The 27,507-nt window shown below is 41.0% G+C and overlaps 2 protein-coding genes across 4 annotated transcripts in view; one reads left to right on the forward strand and one right to left on the reverse strand.

Moving 5' to 3' along the window:
• ANKRD28 (ankyrin repeat domain 28) overlaps nt 1–11,279 on the forward strand; it is a 175,560-nt gene extending 164,281 nt beyond the window's left edge. For 2 of the 3 annotated variants that reach the window (XM_068545877.1, XM_068545876.1), the window contains exons 22-28: nt 284–371; nt 461–544; nt 1,104–1,249; nt 1,886–1,968; nt 2,412–2,494; nt 3,483–3,574; nt 7,965–11,279. In XM_068545877.1, coding sequence (XP_068401978.1) covers nt 284–371; nt 461–544; nt 1,104–1,249; nt 1,886–1,968; nt 2,412–2,494; nt 3,483–3,574; nt 7,965–8,251 — 863 coding nt within the window. In that variant the 3' untranslated portion in view covers nt 8,252–11,279. Of the gene's footprint in view, nt 1–283; nt 372–460; nt 545–1,103; nt 1,250–1,885; nt 1,969–2,411; nt 2,499–3,482; nt 3,575–7,964 lie in introns of those variants that run through there. The other variant, XM_068545879.1, reaches the window with a different exon arrangement.
• BTD (biotinidase) overlaps nt 10,229–27,507 on the reverse strand; it is a 78,789-nt gene continuing 61,510 nt past the window's right edge. Inside the window, 4 exon segments of the mRNA XM_068545884.1 lie at nt 10,229–10,344; nt 10,347–10,391; nt 10,394–10,424; nt 10,426–10,479. Of these exon segments, the coding sequence (XP_068401985.1) occupies nt 10,238–10,344; nt 10,347–10,391; nt 10,394–10,424; nt 10,426–10,479 (237 nt within the window). The 3' untranslated portion in view covers nt 10,229–10,237.

The raw sequence follows: 27,507 nt of genomic DNA on the forward strand, positions 1-27,507 counted from the left end.
ACAAAGACCCAACACAGCTAAAACACACACACACACACACACACACACACACACAAATAATAATAATAAACTGATATTAAATTATCGTAAGAAGCTACTGTACTTTAGGTCCTGAGGTTGTACATTGAATTCCAAAGTGCCTAAAAATGTGATGTTTAATGGGTTCAGGGAACTGATTACTTGTAATCCATGTAAAGTCTTATCTGTAGGGATATGTTGGTGTGTATGGGCACCTCACTATCTTTTTTGGATTTTAATATCTGATCCTCATTTACTTATTTAGGTCACGAGACATGTGTAGAACTCCTTTTAGAACAGGATGTTTTCCAGAAAACGGAAGGAAATGCTTTCAGTCCATTGCATTGTGCTGTGTAAGTAAAGGCAGAATGACTCGGATTTGGTTTGAGTGTTTGAGAAATACACCATGGCTGTGAGAGTGATCACCTTGTTACCTTCACAGGATAAATGACAACGAAGGTGCTGCTGAGATGCTAATTGACACGTTAGGTGCCAGCAGCGTGAACGCCACAGATTCAAAAGGAAGGTAGGAAGTCAACCATGTAGGAAATTTTAACTACTAGATTAGTGTGGAAGAATTTAAAGAGACCCCATTATTAACTAAAAGTTGATTTTATATTTACAAGTATAAATTGTTCCAAAACCTTAATTACGTTCTCATTGTAAAAGGCTTTTCTGCCATGACTTTTAGCCAGTCTTCCTGGCTAAATGATTTCCCTTTTTTAAAAAGATGTGTGTTTGTTACCCAAAGACTCTTTCTAGTAAAGTTAACAGATTTCTAAATAGGAAGAGTCCAGCGTTTGTAATAGATGGCAGTATTTGGGTCAGGATTTATTTCTTTCAGAATTTCCTTTAATGATGTAATTTTTTTGGGCAATTTCGTAATTTATCTTATACTAGTTTAATTAAGGGACTTCTATATTATCAGAAATACAAATTTTTGTGGCAGGAGTTAAGTAAGCTTCCCCCATTAAGCCTATTTGTATCCAAGCAATGCCTAGTATGTAAACCCTTGAAAATTGCTTTCATAAATTGAGTATACAGTGCACAGATTTAGTCCAGTCTTCCCATTTCTCTGTGTGCAGAACTCCTCTCCACGCGGCCGCCTTCACAGACCATGTAGAGTGTTTGCAGCTGCTACTCAGCCATAATGCTCATGTCAACTCTGTGGACTCCTCTGGGAAAACACCTCTCATGATGGCTGCAGAAAACGGACAGACAAATACAGTTGGTAAAGAAACTGCTTAAGGCTTTTATTACTCTTAAGTGTGGATATTGCTTATGTATAACGTAGCTCCCATCTGACTCTAGTTCACTGAATTTTGCATTAGTTATCTCACCGCTCCTGAGATTTAAAACCTTTTACTTGCTTACACCCACGTTTTCATTAGGCCCACAGTATTTCCATTTGCCCTTACTGATTGAATAGTGACGTTACCAGGCAGTGTTAGGATAGTAGTTAAGAACCCTGGCTCTGGAGTCAGATCGAATGTGGTCCTAGATTGCCAACTAAGCAACCTCGTGCCTCAATTTTTTTCATCTATAAAGTGAGAAAAATAACAGTATCTACTTTGTAAGGTTGTTTTGAGGGGTAAATAAGTTACTGTAAATCCAGAGCACTTAAAATTAGTCTTTGAAATTTAGTAAAACCTCACAAAAGGAATGGTAGTTGCTGTTGTTCTTGTCTGTTACTTATACAACAGTATAACAATATGGTATAGACCTTTATATTACAGTGTGTTTTTTGCACTTAAGTTTTTGCTGGAGGGATATTTTTCCTTTCTGTCTTCATTTCTCTACAGTGAGTTATTAGTAATCTGAGGTGTATGTTCATAAACAAAAGAGTTGGTAAAATTTTTCCTCGCAGAGATGCTGGTTAGCAGTGCTAGTGCAGACCTGACTTTACAAGATAGCAGTAAAAACACCGCCCTCCATCTGGCTTGCAGCAAGGTAGGTACACGTCCTAAGGATATATTTTCATTGTTAATATCAACAGTGGCATTTAAAGTTTTTCCACTTAACTAAAATGAACAGAGCTAGGGACCAAACCTCTCTAATAATCACTGACATCAGATTTCTTGGGAAAAAATACTGGTGTGTTAAGCACCGTGGTATATGAAAGTTTCCAGTAAGCCAAGTAAGTTTTGGACCACAAGCCTAAACGTGATGATTGTCTTTCTCTAATCTCTCTGATCTTAAATATTCCTGTCCTCTTCTGTAACCCCATTACACCAACACATGTTCGGGCAAATATTTAAGGCATTAGCCAAGAAAATGCATGGCATATGTACGGTGATGTATATGTTACATGGACTAGGGTTGGGGTGTATTGAGTGTATAAATTCATCTTTAATGGTGCTGAAGTTTTTAAGAGTTATTTGCCATAATTTTAGGGTCATGAAACTAGTGCCTTGTTAATACTGGAAAAGATAACAGATAGAAACCTCATCAATGCAACCAATGCAGCTTTGCAAACGTGAGTACTTTCAGTGTCTAGTGTAAACCTTGTGACCTATAATTATAAAAATGATTAATGGGGTTCTTTTTTAACATGGGACCATTGGAATCAGTCTGTCACAGAAGCAGTTAAAAAATAAGGAACAGTTCTTATAAGTGACAAAACTCATTTCTAAAATCATCCTAATTAAAAGGCATATTACTAAAAAAGCTTTTGAATTGAAATGTGTTGTTTCTCAATCCAATTTTGTGGAGGAAAGTAATAACTGTTCTGTGTGTTTTATGGCAACCAACTGGAATAATACATTATTTGACACTAGCAGTAAATGAGGCAAAAAGTTTTATACGTGTCTGTAAGCTAGAGAGATTTCAGAAATAATCAGGTTCTAATTGTGAACCGCCAGCCTCCAGGTGACTCCTTAAATCCTGGATCAGTGTCTCCCATTGTCCTCTCTCCATTTTCATTTGCTATTCTACTTTGAGACTTAGTAAAGAGAAAAACCTTATAATACTGGTTCCCATTCATGTATCAGTCAGATCCCTTAAGGGTCCAAAAATGAGTCATGGAACCTGTAAACTGTTTTCAGAGCCTGTTGGAACTTGTGCTGTTGCAATTTACAGTTTTTATTGTATATTCTATTATACATGTTTGCCAACCACATTTCTTAAAACAACAACTTAAGAAGGCAGTTTAGTTAGTAAAATCTCTTCAAACATTGAGTCTTGAAGGAAACTCACAAAAGGGTTTGGTGAAGGTGGAAACCTGTTGATGGGCCCAGTGCTGAGCTCAGCTGCATGACGGGGCCTGACAGTGCACTGCACGCTGGCTCTGCCGTGCCCCGCTCCCATCTTCATCGCTGTCCGGACCACGGGCCTCCAGTTTGCATCTCTAGATCTGCACAGCCAAGCAAAAATGGTCTTCAACAACCAGGATAGAGAGAGTGAACGAGCACACACACGCATGGGCGTGCACACATGTACGTGTACACATATTTTTTTCCCTCCAGACCTCTGCATGTTGCTGCCCGAAATGGGCTAACAATGGTGGTTCAAGAACTTTTGGGGAAAGGAGCAAGTGTGCTTGCAGTAGATGAAAATGGTAAGTAGCTTCTGTATTCTCTTTCCTTAACCTGTTAGAAGCTTTCATCTTTTGATGGTCCATATTGGAAGTAAAGTAGACTTGGATACTTTTTGTTGGTCAAAGGGAAGAGCTGAAGTTAATACTGACTAGGACTTATACTTTGTGGCAAAGGGAATAAGGGCAAGAGAAGCAGGAAAAGTCCCATCTAACAGGTGAACTTCTGAGTTTCATGTATTTATTAAATCAGAGTTAGGGTTTACTAACTTTGGTTTAGTGATACCGCCTTTGTTTATCTTAGTATTCAAAGAATTTGTTCTGTCAACAAATATTTATCAAGGCCCTTACTTAAATGCCAGGTTTTGTCTAAAGCTAATCTTCCCACTTATGCACTCTTTTGCATACTTGAGACTTCCACTTTAGCAATTCTTTGCTTTCGTGTCCTGTAATAATGACTTTTTTGTAGGAATCTTTCTAGATTATTCCCATCAGCATAGGAACATTATTTCTCTCATCTTAAAAAATCTTTCATTACTCCCACTGCTCCTACCAGCTGTTGCCATATTTCTCTGTTCCCCTTTGCAACACAGTTACTCAAAAGTTGGCTCTCCCTCTGCCTCCACGTCTCCTTTTTGTTGCTCTCGTGAATCCCCCCGGTCAGGCTTTTACCCCCATCGCGCTACAGAACGGTTCTCAGCAAGGTCACCAGTGACCACTGCAATACTAGGAGTCACCTCTCCTTTCACTTGACACATCAGAATTTGACACAACTGATTATTTCTTCTTTAAAAATAAGAAAAGGCTTTTAATGTGGAATTGAAAACATATGTGAATAAGGGATGTGAAGGTTGCAGTTTACCATAGCTAGTGTCCACTATTCCCCCCAAAAATCTCCATACTTTCCATTGTGCTGCACACTGTTCCTGGGATCAGTAGGTACAGATCACTTCAGGGCAGGATAAGAGGGAGAGTTGGAGAGAATACGTATGATTTGATTATAATATCCTTCTTTAGGATATTCTTTTTTTTTGTTAATTTATTTTATTTTATTCATTTTATTTTTGGCTGCATTGGGTCTTTGTTGCTGTGCGTGGGCTTTCTCTAGTTGCGGCGAGCAGGGGCTACTCTTCGTTGTGGTGTGTGGGCTTCTCATTGCGGTGGCGTCTCTTGTTGAGGAGCGCGGGCTCTAGAGCGCACGCTCTGTAGTTGTGGCGCACTGGCTTAGTTGCTCCGCAGCATGTGGGATCTTCCCAGACCACGGCTTGAACCCATGTCCCCTGCATTGGCAGGCGGATTCTTACCACTGCACCACCAGGGAGGTCCCTAGGACATTCTTTGTTCACAAATGCCTGGTTCCTTGAATTGATAACCAGGTGAGGATTTGTAACTCACTACTTTGTTGGTTAGATTTAAATAACCAGATTTACTGGAACTGAAAATTTTTTGTTTATTTTTTATTTTACTCATTTCTTATTGAGGTATAACTGACATACAGTATTATATTAGTTTCAGGTGTATCCCTTTTTTTGGATAAACTTTCTTTACTTGGCTTTTAGGACTCCACATTTTCTTAGTTTTCCTCCTACAGTACTAGTTACAATTTCTTGCGCTATCCCCAGCTTGTTAATATTGGAGGGCTCTCGGACTCCGTACTGAGTTCTTTTTGCTTTCCCTACCTACATTCACTCCCTGGGTGACCTCATCCAGTCCTTTGGTTCTAAACACTACCTCTGTGCTGAGAATTCCTAAATTTCTGTCTCCAGCTGCCTAATTGACAGTGGATGTCTAATGCACACGTCCAGAACTGAACTGATAGGCCTTTCTCTCCCCCTCTGCCGAGCCTGCTGTGCCCACAGCCATCCTTGGCTCAGCTGGTGACCGTTCCCATCCTTACAGTTGCTCCTCGACCCCTCTTACACCCAGGGCACAATCCACCAGCATGTACTACTGACCCACCTCCAAAGTACATTCAAATTATGCCCACTTTTTTCCCTCATCTACCACCCTGGCCAGGATCCTTTTAAAATACATGGGAAGATGCTTCCCTCTGAATCTCAGTTTACTGATAATCCTTAAATGATCTCCAAGGCCCTACTAGGTCGTCCCGCTCCCCATTACCTCTCCCACCTCATCTCCTACTCTTCCTCCGTCGCCGGCTCCTCACACCAGGGATGTACATGCATTGTCATGTTTTTTCTGGCTGCTTGCTTCCTCTGCTTGGAACACTCTGCCCCCAGCAATCTCTGACTAAACCCTTCACCTGTTTCCAGTCTTAACTCAAATGTCATCTCTTCAATGAATCCCATCCTGACTACCCTTTTTATACTGCAGCCTGCTGCACACACACCCCCCCCCCCCATAGCATTTTCAGTTCTTGTTTAACCTGCTCTACACCTTCCTCATTCTTTTTTCCATAGAGTTTATCTTCTAACATATGAGGGCAGGAGTCTTTGTCAGCTGCACTCACAGATCTACTCTAAGCAGTTGGAAGAGCGCCCGGCCATGTGGGGCTCAGTGGGTATGTGTTAGGTGATGATGTGCCGAGAACTGTGCTAAATCCTGCAGGTACAGTGTAGAGTAAGACAGCCTGCTTCCTTGAATGGCAGTGCATATAAACAGGCTGTCACAAGGCCCTTGACGCAGTTCAGTTAGAATAACCCTAGAATGCCATGAGAGATATCGGGGAAGGCATCCCGCAAAAGTGCCTTCTGAGCCAAAATCCAAAGGACAAGTAAAAAGTGGGGAGAAAACTTTTTAAGCAGAGGGCGTGATGTATTTAGAGATACAACGCAGGGCAACATGAGTACTGAGTTACGCCAGAGTCTCTTAGGTCAAGTGGCAAAGGATCTGTGTATCAGGGAGACAGCAGCTAGTCTGAAGAGGAGCAAGCCTAGACTAGGAAACAAGTTCACAGTTAGGGGTGGAAGGAGGGGGTGGGCAGAATTAAGGCAGAGACATTGGAGATGAAAGGACGTTGATGTTTCTAGAGCCCTTTTGATGGGGGACTCATTGGAACTCTGGGAGGGAAGAAGTCGCCTGCAGCCTGGTGTGGGGTGATGTGTGGGGGAAGTGCCATTGTTTAAGATGAGAATGTAGGAGGAAGAGCTGGGTTCAGTTAGGGACATGAGAAGAGTTCACTGGAAACTCCAAGTGGGTAACTGGATTGTGGATATATGGATCTGGAGCCCAAAGTCAGCAAGATCTAGGTTGGACATAGAGATTTGGGAATCATCAGTAAAATGTAGTCACGAAATCCATAGAAGTGAGTGGTATCACCCACTAAGATAAGTTCAGACTCTCCTAGCTATAAAAGAAACTTTCACTATCAATAAATTACATTTCTGGAAATAGAGCAACTATAGAGATTAAAATCAGGAGCCTAGATCACTAACCTGTATAATACATTTGGTCACATTGTGAGGCTCTAAATCAATAGCCAATAGGCAATCTTTGTTGATCATTTTAAGGTTTTATATAGCTTTTCCTTATAAAGAGATGGAAGGGATAGTATAACAGGTGATAATGAGGGTCGCCTGTGACCTGATGTCTTCTGACATACTTTGCAATGTGAAATGGTAATCACGGTCCAAAGTTGGCAAGTCATAGTAAGTACCCATCTTATTTTACAATCAATTCTAACCTTCAAATTAATGATCCAGTTATAAATTGCTCCAGTAGCAACAGAGGTTGATGATTAAATTAGGCTCTATGTTCTCACAATCTTCTCTCCCTACCCAACCAAGTGTTTCCTTCCTCTGTTGTATCGATACTCTGTGGTGCCTTAGGGCTAAAGTCAGTCTTCTTCTGCTAAAGAAGGGAACATATACAGAGGAAACATCTGTTTTGACTTAGGAGCTTTAAACCTGTTTAGTTTATCTGTTTTTCTTCAGTGGACTGTGACCCTAAAAGAGAAGTTAATTGATGGCCATGAGTCATTCATTGAACAAGCATCTTTTGAGCACCTGCTCAGAGCCTCATTCACCAATCTGTGCACATTTAGGTTTCTCAGCATGTAAGCACTTACAGAACGACAAATTAACAGTAAGACTCTCCCACCGTTCTGAACAAAGATTGGTCAGTCTGTTTTTTTTCCCCTTATTCTAGTCTGATATTGTCTATGAATCTGGACGGATAGAGGTAAGTTGTGAGATAGTGGAGGAATCATCCATCCTGGGCCTCAGTTTCCTCTGCTATAATGTAGTCTGTCAGGTCTCCTCCCACCCTAGATTTCTATGACTTTCCTCTTTCTCTACTTATTGGCAAGTTCTCAGTCATTCCAGTAAAACCAATTTATTATATAAGCTAGGTAATTTAAAGTATGTGTAAAGTTGAAGGGCTTTAGGCTTATTTCCTTGTATTAGTGAAATGAGTCTTAGGATGAGTAATTTTTAAATTTTATCTTTAATTCTAGGCTATACCCCAGCTTTGGCCTGTGCTCCCAACAAGGACGTGGCTGATTGCCTCGCTCTCATTTTGGCCACCATGATGCCTGTCTCATCAAGTAGCCCTTTATCATCTCTGACATTCAATGCCATTAACCGTTATACAAACACCTCAAAAACCGTCAGCTTCGAAGCCTTGCCCATCATGAGGAATGAACCCAGCTCCTACTGCAGCTTCAACAACATCAGCGGGGAGCAGGAGTACTTATACACTGATGTGGACGAGCTCAATGACTCCGATTCCGAGACCTACTGACCGGCTGAGCCAGAGGTCCAAGGGGGGAGTTCTGGCACTGACGCTTCAAACTGTGCTTTTCAGGAAAAAGGCACTTTCTTATTCACGTACAAATTCAACCTAAGAGGAAAGATGACAGAGTGGGCGAATAGAAGAAATGTGGTAACATTAGGAAGAAGAGTTTTAAAGGCAAGTTTTGCAAAAGGAACTTCTAGAATCCTGAAATAAACTTGGCCAGAGGAAAACACTTTGATGGCACATTGCTTTGTGGAATTATGTAATTTGGTTTTGCAGTGCCAAGAATTATTTGGGACACTGTGTACCCTAATCTGCTCACACAAGCAACACTATCGTGAAAGAAGAGATAAGGACACTAGATTTCAGTTTTATCAGTAAAACTACAACTAAATTTAAGGGCAATAAAAGTTTGGTACAGTAGGCATGATGTGCACAGCAAATTGCCAAAGGACCAAATAACTCAAAGGGTTTTAATAGAATGCCACTTTGCGGAAGCTGGAGCGGGTGAAATGAGACATTATCTAAACCAAACTTTAATATTTCTGAAAATGAAGCTGCGATTTGGTTTTAAATGTTGATTTTTTTTTTTAAGAAAACATCTGAAAGCCTTCTAATACTGTATTAAAACCATGAGAGAAAGCAGATGTATTTTTACATTTTTTTTTCTTTTACATAAAAATTTTAAAATTCCAACTTTTATAATATTAGAATTGAAAACCAGCTGATTGGGTGCAGTCAGGGTGAAAATATTTGTGATGTAGACATGAGGTAGATTGGTGTCGGGCTATTGTTGCCCAGTTTTGAATGGTTTAGGTTTAAAATTGAACTATTTTTGTTTGAAAATGTAAAGAATTTCCTAGAAGAAGGAAATTTCATGAAATCAGGAAGTAAGATGATTTTCACCCTATTGCAGCCAAGTGGTCCTGGGGAGTGGAGTTTTCAACCTCACTACTTTGGATGGTACACCTTCATCGCCTGTGTCGCCCTTGTGCCTCCACAGTGGATTGGGGGATTTTCGTTGTCATTGTTTAGTGAAGAATCAAAAAGAGAAACACCCTTGTTATTCATAAGTTAACGCCATCAGGTTTCTCTCGGAAGGCATTTCTCTGTTGGGCAAGGTTTAAAATACTAAAGCCTTTAGGTCTTATTGACTTTTAAAGTAGGGTGTTTATAACATGCTACTGTTTAGGGAAGGAAGCAATTGCCTGCCGAATTGGAAGACTGCCTTTTAAATAACAAAAAGAGGGGGGAAAGGCTGATGTTTAGGCTTTTAAATAACAATTTATATGGGTCTGCTTTTACTGTAACTGTCACTTTCCCAGTGAAAATGATTTCACATATGTAGGGGGTCTTCCGGGTCTGGGTAGAGTTCCATAAATTTTCACAAAATGATACCCAATTTCATTTTATTCTTTTTGTATTGTGAAACTGGAAACTTTATGACATTGTAAATTATCAGCTGGTTTTTCTGAATATAAAGTGTGAAAACACAGAACAGTATTTTGATCTATTTGATAATTTTGTGGGTTTTTGACGAATTAATGAGCATGTAAATAGAAATAGTGACTGCTTGAATACTGTATTTACTTGCACTCTTTCAGTACATCAAGATTCCTGTATATTTTAGAGTATAATAAAACACAGATGTGAGTTGTATTTAATAATGTATTTGTATCTGTGCATATTACCTAAAAATCTATAAAGTTTCTAGGGCATTGACTACTAGATTTTAAGCGTTTTTTTCTAAAATATTTACAGAAATTATAAATGTAATCATCCATCTTTTCTTTATAATATAAAGAAGTCATAATGGACCCTTCCTAATTATTAGTGGTAGGAAGGTGAATATGCATTTTAAAGACAGCGGACTACATTTTCTATTTTACCTTTTGAAAAAAAGAAAAAACTCAAGAGGATTCTAAAAGTATACATATGTGTGCTTTCTCTTTCCTTTTAGGAATTCTCTTCTGAATTCCCTGAGGGAATTTTCTAGAATCTCAGAATTGAAAGAGACCTGAGGTTCATCCAGTCTAACCTTTTAGCAAATACAGGAGTCCCTTCTACAAGGGTGATCTTTCCACCTTGAATACTTCCAGTGACTCTACCTCACCAAGCAGTCCATTCAGTTGTTGAGCAGCTCTGTTAGAAAGGTCTTCCTTAGGTGGAGCTGAAGCCTCCTTCCCTCCTGGGAACTTCTGTCCTTGGGCCCTGGTCTGTCCTCCAAGAGAAGGCTGAGAACCTCGGCAGGATGACTTACGCCCTCGGCCGTGTCTTCTCTTTTGCAGGCTATTTGACTTGTCTGCTGAAGTGATTTCCAGAAGGACTCATTAGACACACTGTTAGATTTACCGCCTCTAATGAAACCCAAGGTGTAGCTATAAAGTAACAAGCTGTTTTTAATTTATCCTCACACATACCAGAATTTAGATCTTGCATCATTTTATGTAAATGATGCCATGACTGGAAATACTGGTGAGGTGGGTCTTCCGAATCACTTGCCCACTTAGGAAAGCTATTCCATTGCTCTGTGATCCCATTTTGTGATAGTCTGTCCCCCAGCTTGATCAACCACTTCCTTTGGTCGGCACCTGGTGAGGGGAAACCCAAAGTACTGTCCAGAACAGTATCTTAACGGCACTAGTATTGTTGGGGGAAGCACGCGGACTGCTTGAATGAAGGGACACAGCGCCAGTGAGTTCCTTTATAGTTACACCTTGTATGTCAGAGGCATTCAGGCCCTGTTCTGTAGTGGTTTTTATACCTGCACAGAATAGAAAAGCCTGTTTGCTTTTTTAACTTCTGCATGAAAGATGACATCTGAAGTATCTGCTATGTATTATAATACCAGCTTCTGTTGTAGAACTACTTTTAGGGCAGTGGTGGTAATAGCAAATGATCTCCTTTAATGAGACACACAACTCAAAACAGTGCCATTTAGTTCAGGATATCTGTAAGTGTAGCTGTCGATTTGGGGTTTAATTTGGCTTATATTGGACCTTTTAAATGAAATAAAGTTTTTTAACGCAATAAATCAAGTGTCTTTCATGTGCAAACTTCTTTTCCCTTAAAATATCTGATTAGTGTTCAGTTGTAACTGGTTTTTACCTTCCTTTAGAAACTTACTGAGTTTTAAATAAAGCTGTTTTACAATTTAGATGAACCTTTCTAAATGGGCTTTTCAAATACAGTTACTCAACAAATACTTACTGCTTGCCCGCTATATACTTGGGCATGGGAATGGGCAGAAAGTGAGCCTAGAAATTGGGATCTTGTCCTCTCGGAGCTCACAATTTCATCATGGAAAGGTACGTACCTAAAAGTGGAAAGTGTGAAAGTGTAATTGAGGTAGAGATGAACTGCTAACTAACTATGGAGGGTCAGTGAACAACAAGTTCACTCTGGGAAGGGTGATCAGAACGGGCTTCTTGGAAGAGGTGGCATTTAGGCTGGACATGGAGGAACAAATATGATTTGAGCAGGTGGAGAAGGGGCAAATGATATCTTGGATGAAAAGAACAAAATCAGCAGTTCTTAAAATGGTTGGTGGAGGGGAGGTGGATGGAATAGATATCGGCACTTAGCATTCCCGAGCTAAAAAAAAGCTTATTTATAAACATGTACAGAGATTAGCTAGAAGTGAGAACAAGTAGATACAAATAGGCGATTGGAGGAGCAGGTCAAGAAGACGTTAATAACTTTTCCAAATCATCTTACGCTGATAATAACAACAGAAGGTGCATTTACGGTGTTTGTCATGTACCAGGCAAGGTTGTAAGTACTTGAAATCCATATCTTAATCCACACAACTGTCCTATGAGGTAGGTCCTATTAATAGCACCATTTAACAGGTGAGGAATAAGGCAAAGAGGTGAAGTGACTTCTGCCCAAGCTTGTTTGGCCAGTAATTCATGAAGCCTAGATTCACATCCAGGCAGTCATTTCCACCACTGGTGCTCAATCACCTGATGACCTCTAATATGCTTTCCGGTCCTTGTTGAAATTGGCAATTTTGAAGTTGGACCATATGCTTGACTACTAAATTATGTAAGTTCCTTTCAGTTTTATTATCCTAGGTCACTAGTTTTAAAAGAAACGGAAATGTACCGCAGCAGATGTTTATTGAACACCTGCTGTGTCCCAAGAACTGTGCCAGGCTCTGGGCACAGAGCAGTGAAGAACGGAATGTGTCCTCATGATGGAGCCTAAGAGAATGACATCTGCTTACAGTTCTGTTGCTGTTGCTGCCTCAGGTCTCGTCAAGCTAAAATACTCATCCTCACTTACGCCTTTGCAGGTTGGCTGACGGGCTCAGCCGGGTGACGCCTCAATCTGGAGTCTGGCTGGGCTTGACCGCTCATCGTGAGTTGGGCTCGACCTGCTCCAGCTGTGTTCTCTGTGAACGAAGCACAAGAAGGCAAGCCTGACGCACACAGTTCATGCCTCTGCATGCATCACTGCTGCTAATACTCCACTGGCCAAGCCCAGCCTCAGTGAGATCGGGCAGTTGGCCGTGCTCGCTGGGCAAGGATAATTGGAGTTCAGTTCACAATTCATTTAGCCCTGAAACGATGAGCCAGGCTAGCGTGTCATTGCTCTCAGTTTATCCCCGGGCATGCTTAGCAGTCTTCGCTCTCTGCCTGCTCCTTGCCTTGTTGTGGTTCCTTCTGGTGTAGGGGATTCAGATGTAAAACTGGGTAGCAAAAATGAATTTGGAATTGGAAAGCTCTTCCCTGGCAGTGTCGAACTGATTGGGTAGGTGTTTGATTTCAGTGTAGCACCAGTCCCCTCTCTCATGTCTGACTGTGACCATCCCTTCCAAGTCAGAGCCTAATCTAACGGAAGACAGTAAAAGTACACGGGTGTAGAACACTCTCCACTGTCTAGGTCGTTTCCGCACCTCACAGTCTCCAGCACTCATGTGAGTCTCCATCTCTCTGCCTTCCTCTTTCTGTGTTATTTCTCATTTTCTTGGGGGTGGTTTACTCCTCTTGCCTTCCTGTGATTCTTATCTGTCTTCTTTCTTGATTAGGACTGAAATGCAGGCTTGATTTGAAAAGCCAGTGATTTGATCTTAAAATATTTCTTCCTCTTCGCCCGTCTCTAAACTTAAAGAAAAATTGCATTTTCGCTTTTAAGCCCTTCAGCAAACATTTTTTGAGTACACACTCTGCAGCAGGCACTGTCTTAAATCCTGGAGCTACACCAGGAATGAAGTCTCTGCCCTCAGGAAGCTTACATTTTAGTCGGGGAGAAAGACAAGAAGGATGTCAATGGTGATTATTCTGCAGAGAAAGATTTGTGAGATTTGGTATTTGGGGGAGATCCTTGATTTAAAAAATGCCTTGCCCGCTTATGCACTAGGGGATTACACAAACAATTTTTTTTTTTAATGGGATAACCTCTTTTTTAAAATATATATATATATATATATATATATTATTTATTTATTTATTTTGGTTGCACTGGGTCTTAGTTGCAGCAGGTAGGCTCCTTAGTTGTGGCATATGGGCTCCTTAGTTGTGGCAGGCGGGCTTCTTGGTTGTGGCATGCAAACTCTTAATTGTGGCATGCACATGGGATCTAGTTCCCTGACCAGGGATCGAACCCCGTCCCCCTGCATTGGGAGCGCAGAGTCTTAATCACTGCACCACCAGGGAAGTCCCTACACAAACAATTTCTGATGTGAGACACCATAAGGTTTTGCTGAGAAAGTGGAAGAATGTTGAAGCAACAAACTAATAAAAGCAGGAGAAGGATAGAGAAAGATGGTGAGCTAATCCCCAAAAGCAAACCTGAGGTTAAACTAATCCAAAGCATGTCATAGGTTAACCCAGGCATCAATTGCCATTTAAATAGAGGGGATCTGGGTTGATTGAAAGTGCTTCTCAGATGTCTGCTAGCTCTGCCATCCCTAGTCCGTGACACGTAACTTGCTTAAACCTTCAGTGAGAAATGAACATGGCACAATGCTTGGGGTTAGGTTACCACTAAGCTCTAAAACAGGCTTTTCGGTAATGTTAGCCACCCCCCAAAAATGGGAAGTTGGTTCATTTCTGGTACCCAAAGTAACAGCAGGTACTGTTATATTGCCTCAGACCTAGTAGAAACAATCAAAACGCATTTTTTGTGTTGACGGTAAATTTTTCACTTAACATCTTACTTCTTGTGTAACCTGGTTTGAACTCTTATCATGCCTGCCACAAAGGTGGTAGGACCCAGTATACATGAGAGGAAAGTTTCTTGTGGTTCTGATATGGTAAGAAATGGCAAAGTCAAAGAGAATGTGAGTGAAAAGAATTCAAGGTAAAGGGGCTTCTTGAGAAGAGCTTTGTCTCTCCTCACATCTAGGTGGCCATAAGTGTGTAGGGGCATGGGAAGAAAGTCCATTGGTTGCCTGCAGTTAGGTGACTAGTAGCATTAGGACCTAAGACATTGCAAATGGTCCGAAAGCTTTTTCCAAGTGATGTCAGTGAAAATGGCAGAGCAAGGACCACTGAGTCTTGATAAGATCATTGACCTTTGTGGTGTTTCAGTTTGCTCAAGGTGCATTCCTCATTCCAGCTCTGCAGGAGCCTTAACAACTAAGCCCACATTCTTGGTGCAGACAAGCAGCCACCAAAAGAAGCAAAACAAAAGTAGAGCTCTTTCAAAGCCTCATTCCCAAGAATTGTCATTATTTTGCCTGTCTGATGGTTCCCTGGAAGATCCCACTTACCACACTGTCTGTAGTTGAGCTAACTCAAAGTTGACCCAGTGTGAAAGTTATTCTCCCTGGAGAGGTATTTGTTGAAAACAATTACAGGAAAGAGTTTTGGGGTTTTTTTTTTTTTTAATTGAAATGTAGTTGATTTACAATGTCATGTTAGTTTCAGGTATACGGCAAGGCGATCAGTTATATATATATATATATATTTCAGATTCTTTTCCCTTATAGGTTATTACAAAATACTGAGTATAGTTCCCTGTGCTATATAGTAGGTCCTCGTTGGTTATCTATTTTATATATAGTAGTGCGTATATGTTAATCCCAAACTCCTAATTTATCCTTCCCCTCCCCTTTCCCCTTTGGTAACCATAAGTTTGTTTTCTGTGTCTGTGGGTCTATTTCTGTTTTGTAGATAAGTTCATTTGTGTTATATTTTAGATTCCACATATAAGTGATATCATGATATTTGTCTTTCTCTGCCTGGCTTACTTCACTTACTGTGATTATCTCTAGGTCCATCCGTTGCTGCAAATGGCATTATTTCATTCTTTTTTATGGCTGAGTAATATTCCATTGTGTGTGTGTGTGTGTGTGTGCGTGCGTGCGTGCGTGCGTGCGTGCGTGCGTGTGTGTGTGTATACACCATATCTTTTTATTCATTCATCTGTCGACGGACATTTACATTGCTTCCATGTCTTGGCTATTGTGAATAGTGCTGCTATGAGCACTGGGGTGTATGTATCTTTTCAAATTATGGTTTTCTCCGGATATATGCCCAGGAGTGGGACTGCAGGATCATGTGGTAGCTCTATTTTTAGTTTTTTAAGGAACCTCCATACTGTTCTCCATAGTGGCTGCACCAATTTACATTCCCACCAACACTGCAGGAGGGTTCCTTTTCCTCCACACCCTCTCCAGCATTTATTGTTTGTAGACTTTTAATGATGGCCACTCTGTGTGTGAGTTTTGATTTGCATTTCTCTAATAATTAGCGATGTTGAATATCTTTTCATGTGCCTGTTGGCCATCTGTATGTCTTCTTTAGAGAAATGTCTGTTTAGATCTGCGCATTTTTTGATTGGGTTGTTTGTTTTTTTGATATTGAGCTATATGAGCTGTTTGTATATTTTGGAGATTAATCCCTTGTTGGTCACATTGTTTGCAAATATTTTCTCCCAGTCCATAGATTGTCTTTTCATTTTGTTTATGGTTTCCTTTGCTGTGCAAAAGTTTTTAAGTTTAATTAGGTCCCATTTGTTTATTTTTGTTTTTATTTCCATTACTCTAGGTGACAGATCCAAAAAGATATTGCTGTGATTTATGTCAGAGTGTTCTGCCTATGTTTTCCTCTAGGAGTTTTATAGTATCCAGTCTTACATTTAGGTATTTAATCCATTTTGAGTTTATTTTTGTGTATGGTTTTAGAGAATGTTCTAATTTCATTCTTTTACATGTAGCTCTCCAGTTTTCCCAGCACCAGGCAAGAGTTTTAATGTTGCACTTGCCTTAGGAGGTGGATAAGAGCTGAGGCAAGCAACAGACAACCAAAAAGCTTAAAAGGAAAAGCTAGGGGAATAGATATCCATAAGACATGGTTCTAGGAATTCTAGAATGCCACAGATACGTGGAGTTGTGTGCATGCTTGTGGAAGACCCGAGGCTACCCGAAATTCTTGCCTGTGCCTAATTTTGAGGCTCTGCACAAACAGGAAGTGAAAGCCAATTTTCAACTGCCAGGCTGTGTTCTAAAGATGTGCCCTTACGTACACAGCCCCTTGGCAAAGACCAGGGAATTCTTTTGGTCCCAGATGTTTAAGGAAATCTCTGTCCAATCGTTAGGTGACAGCTAAGCTAAATGAGTAGAGACTTCATTGGCCACACATGGCAAAAGATACAGACTTTACAGAACATGTTCAGAAAAGTCACTGAACCGCTAAAACAAGCAACAATAACAACAAACCCTGGGGAGGGAGATGAATCTGATTTCCAGAATTGCCATGTTATATTATTTTAAAAGTCCAGTTTTCAACAAAAGATTGAGATATGCAGAGAAACAATGTATGGCCCATACACAGGAAAAACAATCAATAGAAACTATCCTTGAAGAAGCTGAGACATTGGGTTTACTACACAAAGAATGTAAATCATTTATTTTATTTTTTTAAGTTTATTTATTTAATTTATTTTATTTTATTCACTTTATTTTTGGCCGCATTGGGTCTTCGTTGCTGCGTGCGGGCTTTCTCTAGTTGTGGCGAGCAGGGGCTACTCTTCATTTTGGTGCGAGGGCTTTTCATTGCGGTGGCTTCTCTTGTTGCGGAGCATGGGCTCTAGGCGTGCAGGCTTCAGTAGTTGTGGCTCACGGGATCTAGAGCGCAGGCTCAATAGTTGTGGCACATGGGCTTAGTTGCTCCACAGCATGTGGGATCTTCCTGGACCAAGGATCGAACCCGTGTGCCCTGCATTGGCAGGTGGATTGTTAACCACTGCACCACCAGGGAAGCCCATAAATCATTTATTTTTAACGTCTTCAAGGGGCTAACAGAAACCATGTCTAAAGAATTAAGAGAAAGTTTTTTTTTAAATGCTTCACCAAATAGAGAATATCGATAAATATATAGAGATAATATTTTTAAAAGCAAATGGAAATTCTGAATTTGGAAATTATAGTAACTGGAATAGAGGGCCTCAATGTTAGATTTGAGTAGGAAGAAGAATCAGTGAGATTGAAGATAGGTCAGTTCCTAGTCTTGAGGAACAGGGGGAAAAATGAAAAGTGATCATAGCCTCAGAGACCTGTGAGATCCCAATAAACATAGCAACATACACACAAGGGAAGTCCCAGAAGGAGAAGAGAATGAAAAGGAGGCAGAAAGAATATTTGAAGAAATAATGGCTGAAAACTTAAACAATTTCAAAAACGTTAATCTACAAACTCAAAAAGCTCAAAGAACTCCAAGTAGAATATAAACTCAAAGAGATCCAGCCTACACACATTATAATCAAACTATCAAAAGACAAAACAAGACTCTTGAAAGCAGAAAGCATTTATTGGGCTTCACTTTATTGCACTTCAGAGATAATGCATTTTTTACAAATTAAAGGTTTGTGGCAACGCTGAACTTTTCCAGCAACGTATGCTCACTTCATATCTGTCACGTTTTGGTAATTGTTGCAATATTTGGAATTTTATTCTTATTATATTTGTTACGGTGATGTGTGATCCATGATCATTGATGTTCCTATTGTGATTATTTGGGGATGTCACGAACCACACCCATATAAGATGGCGAATTTAGTAAATGTGTGTGTTCTGACTGCTCCACCAATCAGCCATTTATTTCCTCATCTCTCTCCCTCTCCTCAGACCTCCCTCTTCCCTGAGACACAACAATACTGAAACTAGGCCTATTAATAACCCTATAATGGCCTCTAAGTCCTTTAAGTGAAGAGTCTCATGTCTCTCACTTTAAATCAAAAGCTAGAAATGGTTAAGCTTAGTGAGGAAAGCATGTCAAAAGCCCAGATAGGCCAACAGCTGGGCCCAGTGCACCAAACAGTTAGCCACATTGTGAATGAATGCAAAGGAAAAGTTCGTGAAGGAAATTGAAAGTGCTACTCCAGGGAACACATGAATGATAAGAAAGCAAAACAGCCTTATTGCTGATACGGAGAAAGTTTTAGTAGTCTGGATAGAAGATCAAACCAGCCACCACATTCCCTTAAACCAAAGCCTAATCCAGAGCAAGACCTTAACTCTCTTCAATTCTGTGAAGGCTGAGAGAGGGGAGGAAACTGCAGAAGAAAAGTGTGAAGCTTAGCAGAGGTTGGTTCATGAGGTTTAAGGCAAGAAGCCATCTCTGTGACATCAGAGTGCAAGGTGAAGCAGTGAGTGCTGATGTAGAAGCTACAGCAAGTTATCCAGAAGATCCAGCTAAGATCATTAATGAAGGTAGCAACACTAAACAACAAATTTTCAATGTACGTGGACTGCCTTCTGTGGGAAGAAGATGCCATCTAGGACTTTCATAGCTAGAGAGGAGAAATCAATGCCTGGCTTCAAAGCTTCAAAGGACAGGCTGACTCTGTTGTTAGGGGCTAACATTGCAGTTAACAATGCAGCTAACGTTGAAGCCAATACTTGGATTCTGAAAATCCTGGGACCCTTAAGAGTTATGCTATCTACTCTGCCTGTCCTCCATAACAACAAAGCCTGGATGACAGCACATCTGTTGATAACATGGCTTACTGAATATTTTAAGCCCACTATTGAGACCTGTTGCTCAGAAAATAAGATTCCTTTCAAGATGACTGCTCATTGAGAATGCACCTGGTCACCCAAGAGCTCTGAGGGAGATGCACAATGAGATGCATGTTGTTTCCATACTTGCCAACACAACATCCATTCTGCGGTCTATGGATGAAGGAGTAATTTTGACTTTCAAGCCCTATTATTTAAGAAATACATTTCCTAAGGCTATAGCTGCCATAGAGAGTGATCCCTCTGATGGATCTGGGCAAAGTCAACTGAAAACCTTCTGGAAAGGATTCACCATTCTAGATGCCATGACAAACATCTGTGATTCATGGGAGGAGGTCAAAATATCAACATAAACAGGAGTTTGGAAGAAGTTGATTCCAACCGTCACGGATGACTGTGAGGGTAGAGGAAACAACTGTAGACGTGGTGGAAACAGCAAGAGAACTAGAATTAGACGTGGAGCCTGAAGATGTGAATTGCTACGATCTCATGACAAAAGTTTAACAGATGAGGAGTTGCTGCTTATGGATGAACAAAGAAAGTGGTTTCTTGAGATGGAATCTACTCCTGGTGAACATGCTGTGAAGACCGTTGAAATGACCGTTGAAACCTATTCAAAGGTTTCGAATATTACATAAACTTAATTGATGAAGCAGTGGCAGGCTTTGAGCGGACTGACTCCAATTTTGAAAGGTCTTCTGTGGGTAAAATGCTATCAAACAGCACTGCATGCTACAGAGAAATCGTTCATGAATGAAGAGTCAAATTGATGGGGCAGACTGCATTGTTGTCTTATTTTAAGAAACTGCCAGTCACCCCGGCCTTCAGCACCACCACCCTGATCAGTCAGCAGCCATCGACACTGAGGCGAGACCCTCCACCAACAAAAAGATTACAACTCACTGAAAGCTCAGATGATGGTTAGCATTTTTCAGCAATAAAGTGTTTTTTAATTAGGGCATGCACAGTTTTTTAGAGATAATGCTATTGCACACCTAGTAGACTACAGTATATTGTAAACATAACTTTTATATTCACTGGGAAACCAAAAAAAATTTGTGTAACTCACTTTGTGATATTTGCTTTACTGCAGTGGTCTGGAACTGAACCTGCAGTATCTTCAAGCTGTATCTGTATTGAAATTTAGCTTCATTAATATGAACTAAATTGTTATAAGTTAACATGTTAGTTGGAATACCCAGGACAAACACTAAGAAGATAACTATAAATTATAAAAGAAATGACAAGAGAATTAAAATGGTACACTAGAAAATATCTAACACAAAAGAAGGCAGTGATGGAGGCCCAGAGAAACAAAAAAGAACAGATACAAAACAAATCGCAAAATGGCAGGTGTAAAATCTACATTATCGGTAATACATTGAATGTAAATAGATTAAACTTTAATTATAAGGCAGAGAGTAACAGAATGAATATAAAACATCCAATTATATACTATCTATAAAACATGTGCTTTAGCTTCAAAGACACAAATAAGTTGAAAGTCAGAGGATGAAGAGAAATACCATGGCAACAGCATCCAAAAGAGAGCTGTAATGGCTGTACTACTAAATAAACGAGAAACTATCTTGAGATAAATGAAAGCAAAAATATAACATTCCATTTCACTGCAGTGAAAGCAGTGTTTAGAAGGAAATTAAGCTGTAAACACAGTAAAAAGGAAGAAAGGTCTCAAGTCTATAATCTTCCAGTTTAAGAAACGAGACAAAAGAAGTGCAGACTAAAATCCAAAGCAGGCAGAAGAAAACAATAGAAATTAGAGCAGAAATAAATGAAGTAGGGATTCAAAAAAAAATAGAGAAAAATCAACAAAACAAAGTTCCTTTACAAAAATCAACAAAATTGACAAACTTGTAGCTAGAATGACCAAGAAAAGAAGACGACTGAAAATCAGGAATGAAGAGGGGGGAATTCTACTAACCTCACAGAAATAAAAAATTTATGAGAGTACTATGAATAATTACATACCAACAGATCTGCTAACCCAGATGAAATAAACAAATTCCTAGAAAGATAAACTATCAAAACTGTTTCAAGAAGAAATAGAAAATATGAGTAGGCCTATAACACGTAAAGACATTGAATTTTAATAAAAAAAAAAACTCCCCAGAAAGAAAAGCTCAGGACCAGGTGACTTCACTGGTGGATTCTACAAAACATTTGAAGAATTAACACCAGTCTTTCACAAACTCTTAAAAAACTGAAGAGGGGGGAAACACTTCCCAACTCGCTCTGTGAAGTATTAACCTCATACCAAAACCAGACAAAGGCATCTCAAGAAAAGAACACTACAGACCCAATATCCTTTATGAATGTAGATGCAAAAATTATCAACAAAGTAATATTGAACCAAATCTATCACCATCTAGAAAGTCTTATACACCATGAATATCCCTTGTGAATACAGATGCAAAAGTCATCAAAAAAATACTATCAACCCAAATCTATCAATGCTTAAAAAGTATTATATACCATGACCAAGTAGGATTTATCCCAGGAATGCAAGATATTTTCAACATATAAAAATAAGTCAATGTAATACACTGTATAATAAAGGGGGTAAACACTTGATTATCACTATTAATGGAGAAAAAGAATTTGAAACCCTTTCATGATAAAAACACTAAACACTAGGAGTAGAAGGAAACTTCTTCATCTATGAAAAGCCCACAGCAAACATCATACTTAATGATGAATGACTGAAAGCTTTTCCCCTAAGATCAGAAATGAGGCAAGGATGTCTACTCCACCACATCTACTCAACACTGTACTAGAGGTTCTAGCCAGAACAATTAGGAAGGGGGGAAAAAAAAGGCATTCATATAAAAAGAAGAAGTTAATCTATTTGTAGATGACATGATCTGGTATATAGAAAATCCTAAAAACTCCACCAGTACATTATTAGTGCTGATTAAGTTCAGCAAGTTTGCCGGACACAAGATCAATATAAAAAACCAACTCTATTTTTATACACTTGCAATTAACAATCCAAAAATGAAATTAAGAAAACAATTCCATTTATAATAGCATCCAAAAAATACTTGGGAATAAAAATAAAAGGAGTATAAAAATTTGTACACTAAAAATGACAAAACTAAATAAATGGAAAGACATCCTGTGTTCATGAACTGGAAGATTTAATATTATTAAAATGGCATTCCCCAAATTAATCCCCAGATTTAATGCAATACCTATCAAAATTCCACTGATTTTTTTGACAGAAATTGACCAGGTGACCCTAAAAAGTTCATATGGAACTGCAAAGGACCCAAAATAGCCAAAACAATTTTGATAAAGAACAAAGAGGACTCAATGCGTCCCAATTTAAAAACTTACTAATGCTACTGTAATAAGGACAAGTGTGGTACTTGCTTTAGGACAGACATACAGATCAATGGAACAGAATTGAGTCTAGAAATAAACGTGTATATTTATGGTCAATAGATTTCAGTAAGGGCACCAAGACAATACAATGGGGAAAGAATAATGTCTTTCAACAAATGGCGCTGGGACAGCTAGATGCTCACTTGCAAAAGAATGAATTTGCACCCCTATCTATCTCACAACACATAGAAAAATTAACTTCAGTGGATCGTAGATCTAAGCGTTAAGAGCTCAAACAATAAAACTCTTAGAGGAAAACATAGCTGTAAGCCTATGACCTTTAATTAGGTATGACACCTAAAGCACAAGCAACCAAAGAAAAAAGATAAATTCGACTTCATCTTAAAATTAAAAATTTCATCACAAAATTAAAAACTTCTGTGTACCAAAAAACAGTATGAAAAAGTGAAAAGACAACCAACAAATGGAGGAAATATTTGCAGATCACTTATCTGATAAGGGTCTAATATCCAAAATAGACAAAGAACTCTTACAACTAAATAATAAAAAGACAATCTAATTTTTTAAATGGGCATAAGATTTTAATAATTTCTTCAGAGAAGATATATGGGTGGCCAGTAAGCACTTGGAAAGATGTTCAGCGTTATTAGCAACTAGGGCAATGACATCACAACCACGATGAGAAACCACAACCACTGAGATGGCTATGATTTTAACAAACAGACAATAACAAGCATTAGCAAGGATGTGGAGACATTTGAATTCTTATACATTGCTACTAGGGATGAAAAATGATGCAGCCCCTTTGGAAAACAGTCTGTCTGACAGTTCCTCAAATAATTAAACATTGACTTGTATGACCCAGCAATTACACTCCTAGATATATACCCAAGGAATTGAAAACGTATATTCACATATAAACTTGTACATGAATATTCACGGCAGCATTATTCCTAATAGCCAAAAAGTGGAAACAACGCAATGTCCACTAACTTAATGGATAAACAAATGTGGTATATCTATACAATGAAATACTATTCAACCATAAGAAGGGAGAACTTATACATAATACACAAGGATAAACCTTGAAAACATTACACTAAGTGGAAGAAGGCAGGAACGAAAGGCCACATATTGTATGATTCCAATTCTATAAAATGTTCAGAATGGGCAAATCCGTAGAGATGGGAAGTGTATTAGTAGTTGCCATGGGATGGGGGGGAGGGAGAATGGACATGACTGCTCGTGGGTACAGGGTTTCTTTTGGGGGTGAGGGCACTGAGCCGGCCGCCTGTGGGTCAGCACTGGCCCAGGTGGGTTTCCCTCAGCAGGGCTGAGGGCAGGCCCTCCTCTCGAGAGGCCATGGTGGGCACTGGGGCGGACAGGCTGCCGGCAGGCCGTGGCTTTACCTTCTCTAAGAACAGGACACTTTAAGCCCATCGTTGTCTCTCACTCCCTCTGCGCAGAAGACCACAGAGAGGCGCAGCTGCACCCCCATGAGAAACCACACGGACAGCCGCTTCCCCCAGGCCTCATTCCACCAGAAATACACGGGGTGTCTGCCCCTGTGTTATGGTCAAGATCGCCATCTGCTTCCTGAGTTTCAGGATCACAGCTGACAGAAGCGTATCACAACCGTGAGTCATACATGCCTTTTTTTTTTTCCTGAAAATGATTTATTTTACTCATTTCCCCCCTGCCCTGCACTTTGTTCTGCCATCTGGCAACTACTTTTTTATCATAAAACTCATAATTTCTTGTCCCCCTCGTTTCTACTTCATGAGCAGTTAGTTCTAAATTGTCAGTAGATGGTAACTCGGGGGAAGTTCTCAGTACTCTGCTCAGAAGAGCAAAATGTGCATCCAGCAGGTGCTTCAAAAATGTTTGCTGGGTGAAGTAGCTCCACCAAGTCTGTATTTAGGCCTGGCCTCTGTCTCTCTCTGGATGATTTGAATCATCTTGGCAGGAAGCAACAATATGCATTTCTGAGATGATTTCTGTTTCCCTGGAGCAGGGGCGGCCACATCCGGAGCCGTGTGCCCCCCCCAGCTCACCCCTCCCGGGTCTGCGCCAGCATCTGGTGGGAGAGGCCCCCGTCCCGTTCCGGGGGGACCTCCTGGGTTTCCTCAGGAATCCTGAGCTGTTCCTGCAAATTCCCTGAAGGCCGGCTTGACTCATTCTAGGCCTTTGCAAGCGGGCAGTGAGTCAGCGGGTCTTTGCTTCTTTCCCACATGGATGATTCAATACACATCCCACAAATGAGAAAACTGGGGCACAGCAAGGTTCAAATAAATAGTCGAGGTCTACGTAGTGAAGAGTAAACAGGGAGGCCAAGAAAGTAAAGCTGGTCAGTCTGACCCTAGGATCTATGCTTTTTATTTTTCTGCCTAAAAGCCAGGAAAGGGTCTGGAAAGCCACACTGTGGGGGGAATGGGGAAAGAATTTCATTTTTTACTTCATGTAATTATGTGTAGATATATGCACATACTGTTTTTAAAAACCTAATTTATAAAGGAGATGAAACTAAATAGCCACACATTGAAGAGGCAAATCACAGAAAGCTAACTATCCATTTTCTTTAAAAGCTACCGATTTTCCACCTTAAAACTGATCTGAAACAGTTACTAGGCATAGAGTCAAAGTGACTTTGAAATGTTGGCTACAAATAATACAGACCAGTGGCCTAAAGAATGTCTTCACACACTGATACGATTTTGCACGTGCAGTTCATATTTTGGGAGGTCCTCGCTCTGTCCCTGGTGGGCTTTCCAAAGACACCTGTTGAGTGACTGAATAAAGACTAAGCGGGCCAAACCCCACACCGTTCCTGCAACCCGTCTGCAAAGAGAAGGCCCTGCCAGCGGACTGGGAATGAATTCCCAGCATCGTTCCACCCCGCACAGTTGGGCAGCCGGAAGGCTCTTGCCCAGAGCTAGCGTGATTTATTAAGGTGTCTGGAATCCCTGGATGAGACACGCTGTGCACAAGAAACCTATGACTCATCTGTTCCCATCGCTGCCCTCTCCTCAGCACTTTTTTCCAGCCTCTCCTCTCTCCGGGGCACTGCACTCTTTCTTTCCAGTTATTCTGAGTCCTGCCTGACACATTCCGATCACTGACAGAAAGGCAGATGTACACACACACACAGAAAAGGCTTTAGGAATGCAAAAAGGAGTGGGATATCTATCACTCAGGCAGAGTGTAGTAAGAGGGAAGTTTCCAGCCTCCCTCTCTCCATCTGCCTGGGACAGTTTTCAGATAGGAGAACGGACCAGATTCAGGACAGGACCGAATCAGGTGTATTCCAGTGGTGTGGAGAGAATCCTGAACTGACCTGTCTTCTGATGTTTCTGGAGGGCGGCATGGAAGGTACAGTGCGGCATGATGGGCAGGGCAGTGCCTCCTTCTTAGAACATACTCCCAAGCCTGTGCATGGACATGGGCTTATAGTCCCTCCTGTGCGCTGCCCATCCACCCCCATAGTGGCGCCCGGGACCACACGCTGGCACTGGAAGGGCCCCACGAGACTCAGACCAACTCTGTCCTTTAGCAAGGCCAACCTGATACCAGAGCACTGAAGGGCTTGCCCAAGCAAGGGTGGAGGGGAGACCAGCGTGAGCGCTTGCATTGGTAACCACGCCTTGCTGGACAAACACCCAGTACCTTGGCTTCAAATGCCAAGGGAAAGTTTCAAATGCAGCCCGTAGAGAGCTGCCGTCACCAGGCCGGAGGACAGTCCGCTCTTCCTCAGAAAATAATTATCATTCTCCCAGCCCAGCTGGTCAGGGGTTTCCAGGGTCATCCCTGAGGTCAGAAGCATTGGAAAGATATAGGAGGTACTGAAGTTCCCCCACAGGTGAAACTCAAATATCCCCGCAGCCTCTGTGACCTCCTGCCCACAGGTTTCAAAGCCAAGACCGCCACACTTGACCAGGGCACAGACTTGAACGTAGTAAGTGCCGTGCACAGTGTGAAGGCCGTCAAAGACCCCCAGGGCATACAGCTCCTTGGACAGAGTGGGCCTCTGGTAAAGCAAATGACAGCAAAGGCCATTTGCACAGACTCGGAGGTAGCCTTCCTTGCCCCACACGGGAACCAGGGTGAAATTGTCATACATCATCTCAGAGTTAAACGTGGGAGGGGCATTCGTGTTCCACTTGGGGGCTCCATCACAGTGGACGTCCTGAGCATCCTTCTCAGAGTATGGATCCCCTGCCAAGATTTTTAAAAACTTACTATGGGATGGGTCCATTTTCCCTGTGGCATTCCCTGTACCAATGAGACCCTGTGGATTTTTGGCTACCTGGGCAATTATAAGGTGACCTTCGGGGCTTTCCATGTCATGGTGCCAAAAGGACTTCAGAGGGGCGTGTATGCCACTTCCCGTCATCCCCAGAGATGGATGGTGGATGTTCGCAGCCAGAAAGTTGATGCCAAAGGTGATGGCGAAACCCCTCTGAATCTGAATGGCTGCCAAGAGTGGGAGCTGGTTCATCCAGGCGGTCGGATACACGACATGCTTCACCTCTGAGTCTATGAGGAGCCTGACAGCAGGGTCGAAGAACAATATGTCAAAGCAAGTGAAGATGCCAAACTTGCCAGCAAAGGGGGTATCAAAGGTGATGCGATCCACTTCCAGGGGGGTATTGAACGCTGCTTCAAAGTAGAGGTTTTGTTTGCGGTAGCTGTCAACCAGGGTTCCATTACTGCTGAACACCACGTTCGTGTTATACTGGTATCTGCCATCATTTGGGCACCCAGGGTCACTGCTATGACAAGGCTGCTTTGTCCCAAGATTGGCCACCAGGAACATCTCTCCCTTGACAGCCATACAACTCAGGCGCTGGAGGACCTAGAGGGAAAACAAAAAGTGTAAATAAAGGAAATTTTTAAACCCTGCCTTTTTCTTACAATTTTAAAATAGTAC

Source organism: Eschrichtius robustus, chromosome 6 (genome assembly GCF_028021215.1).
Source record: "Eschrichtius robustus isolate mEscRob2 chromosome 6, mEscRob2.pri, whole genome shotgun sequence".
In the NCBI taxonomy this organism is placed as follows: Eukaryota; Metazoa; Chordata; class Mammalia; order Artiodactyla; family Eschrichtiidae; genus Eschrichtius; species Eschrichtius robustus.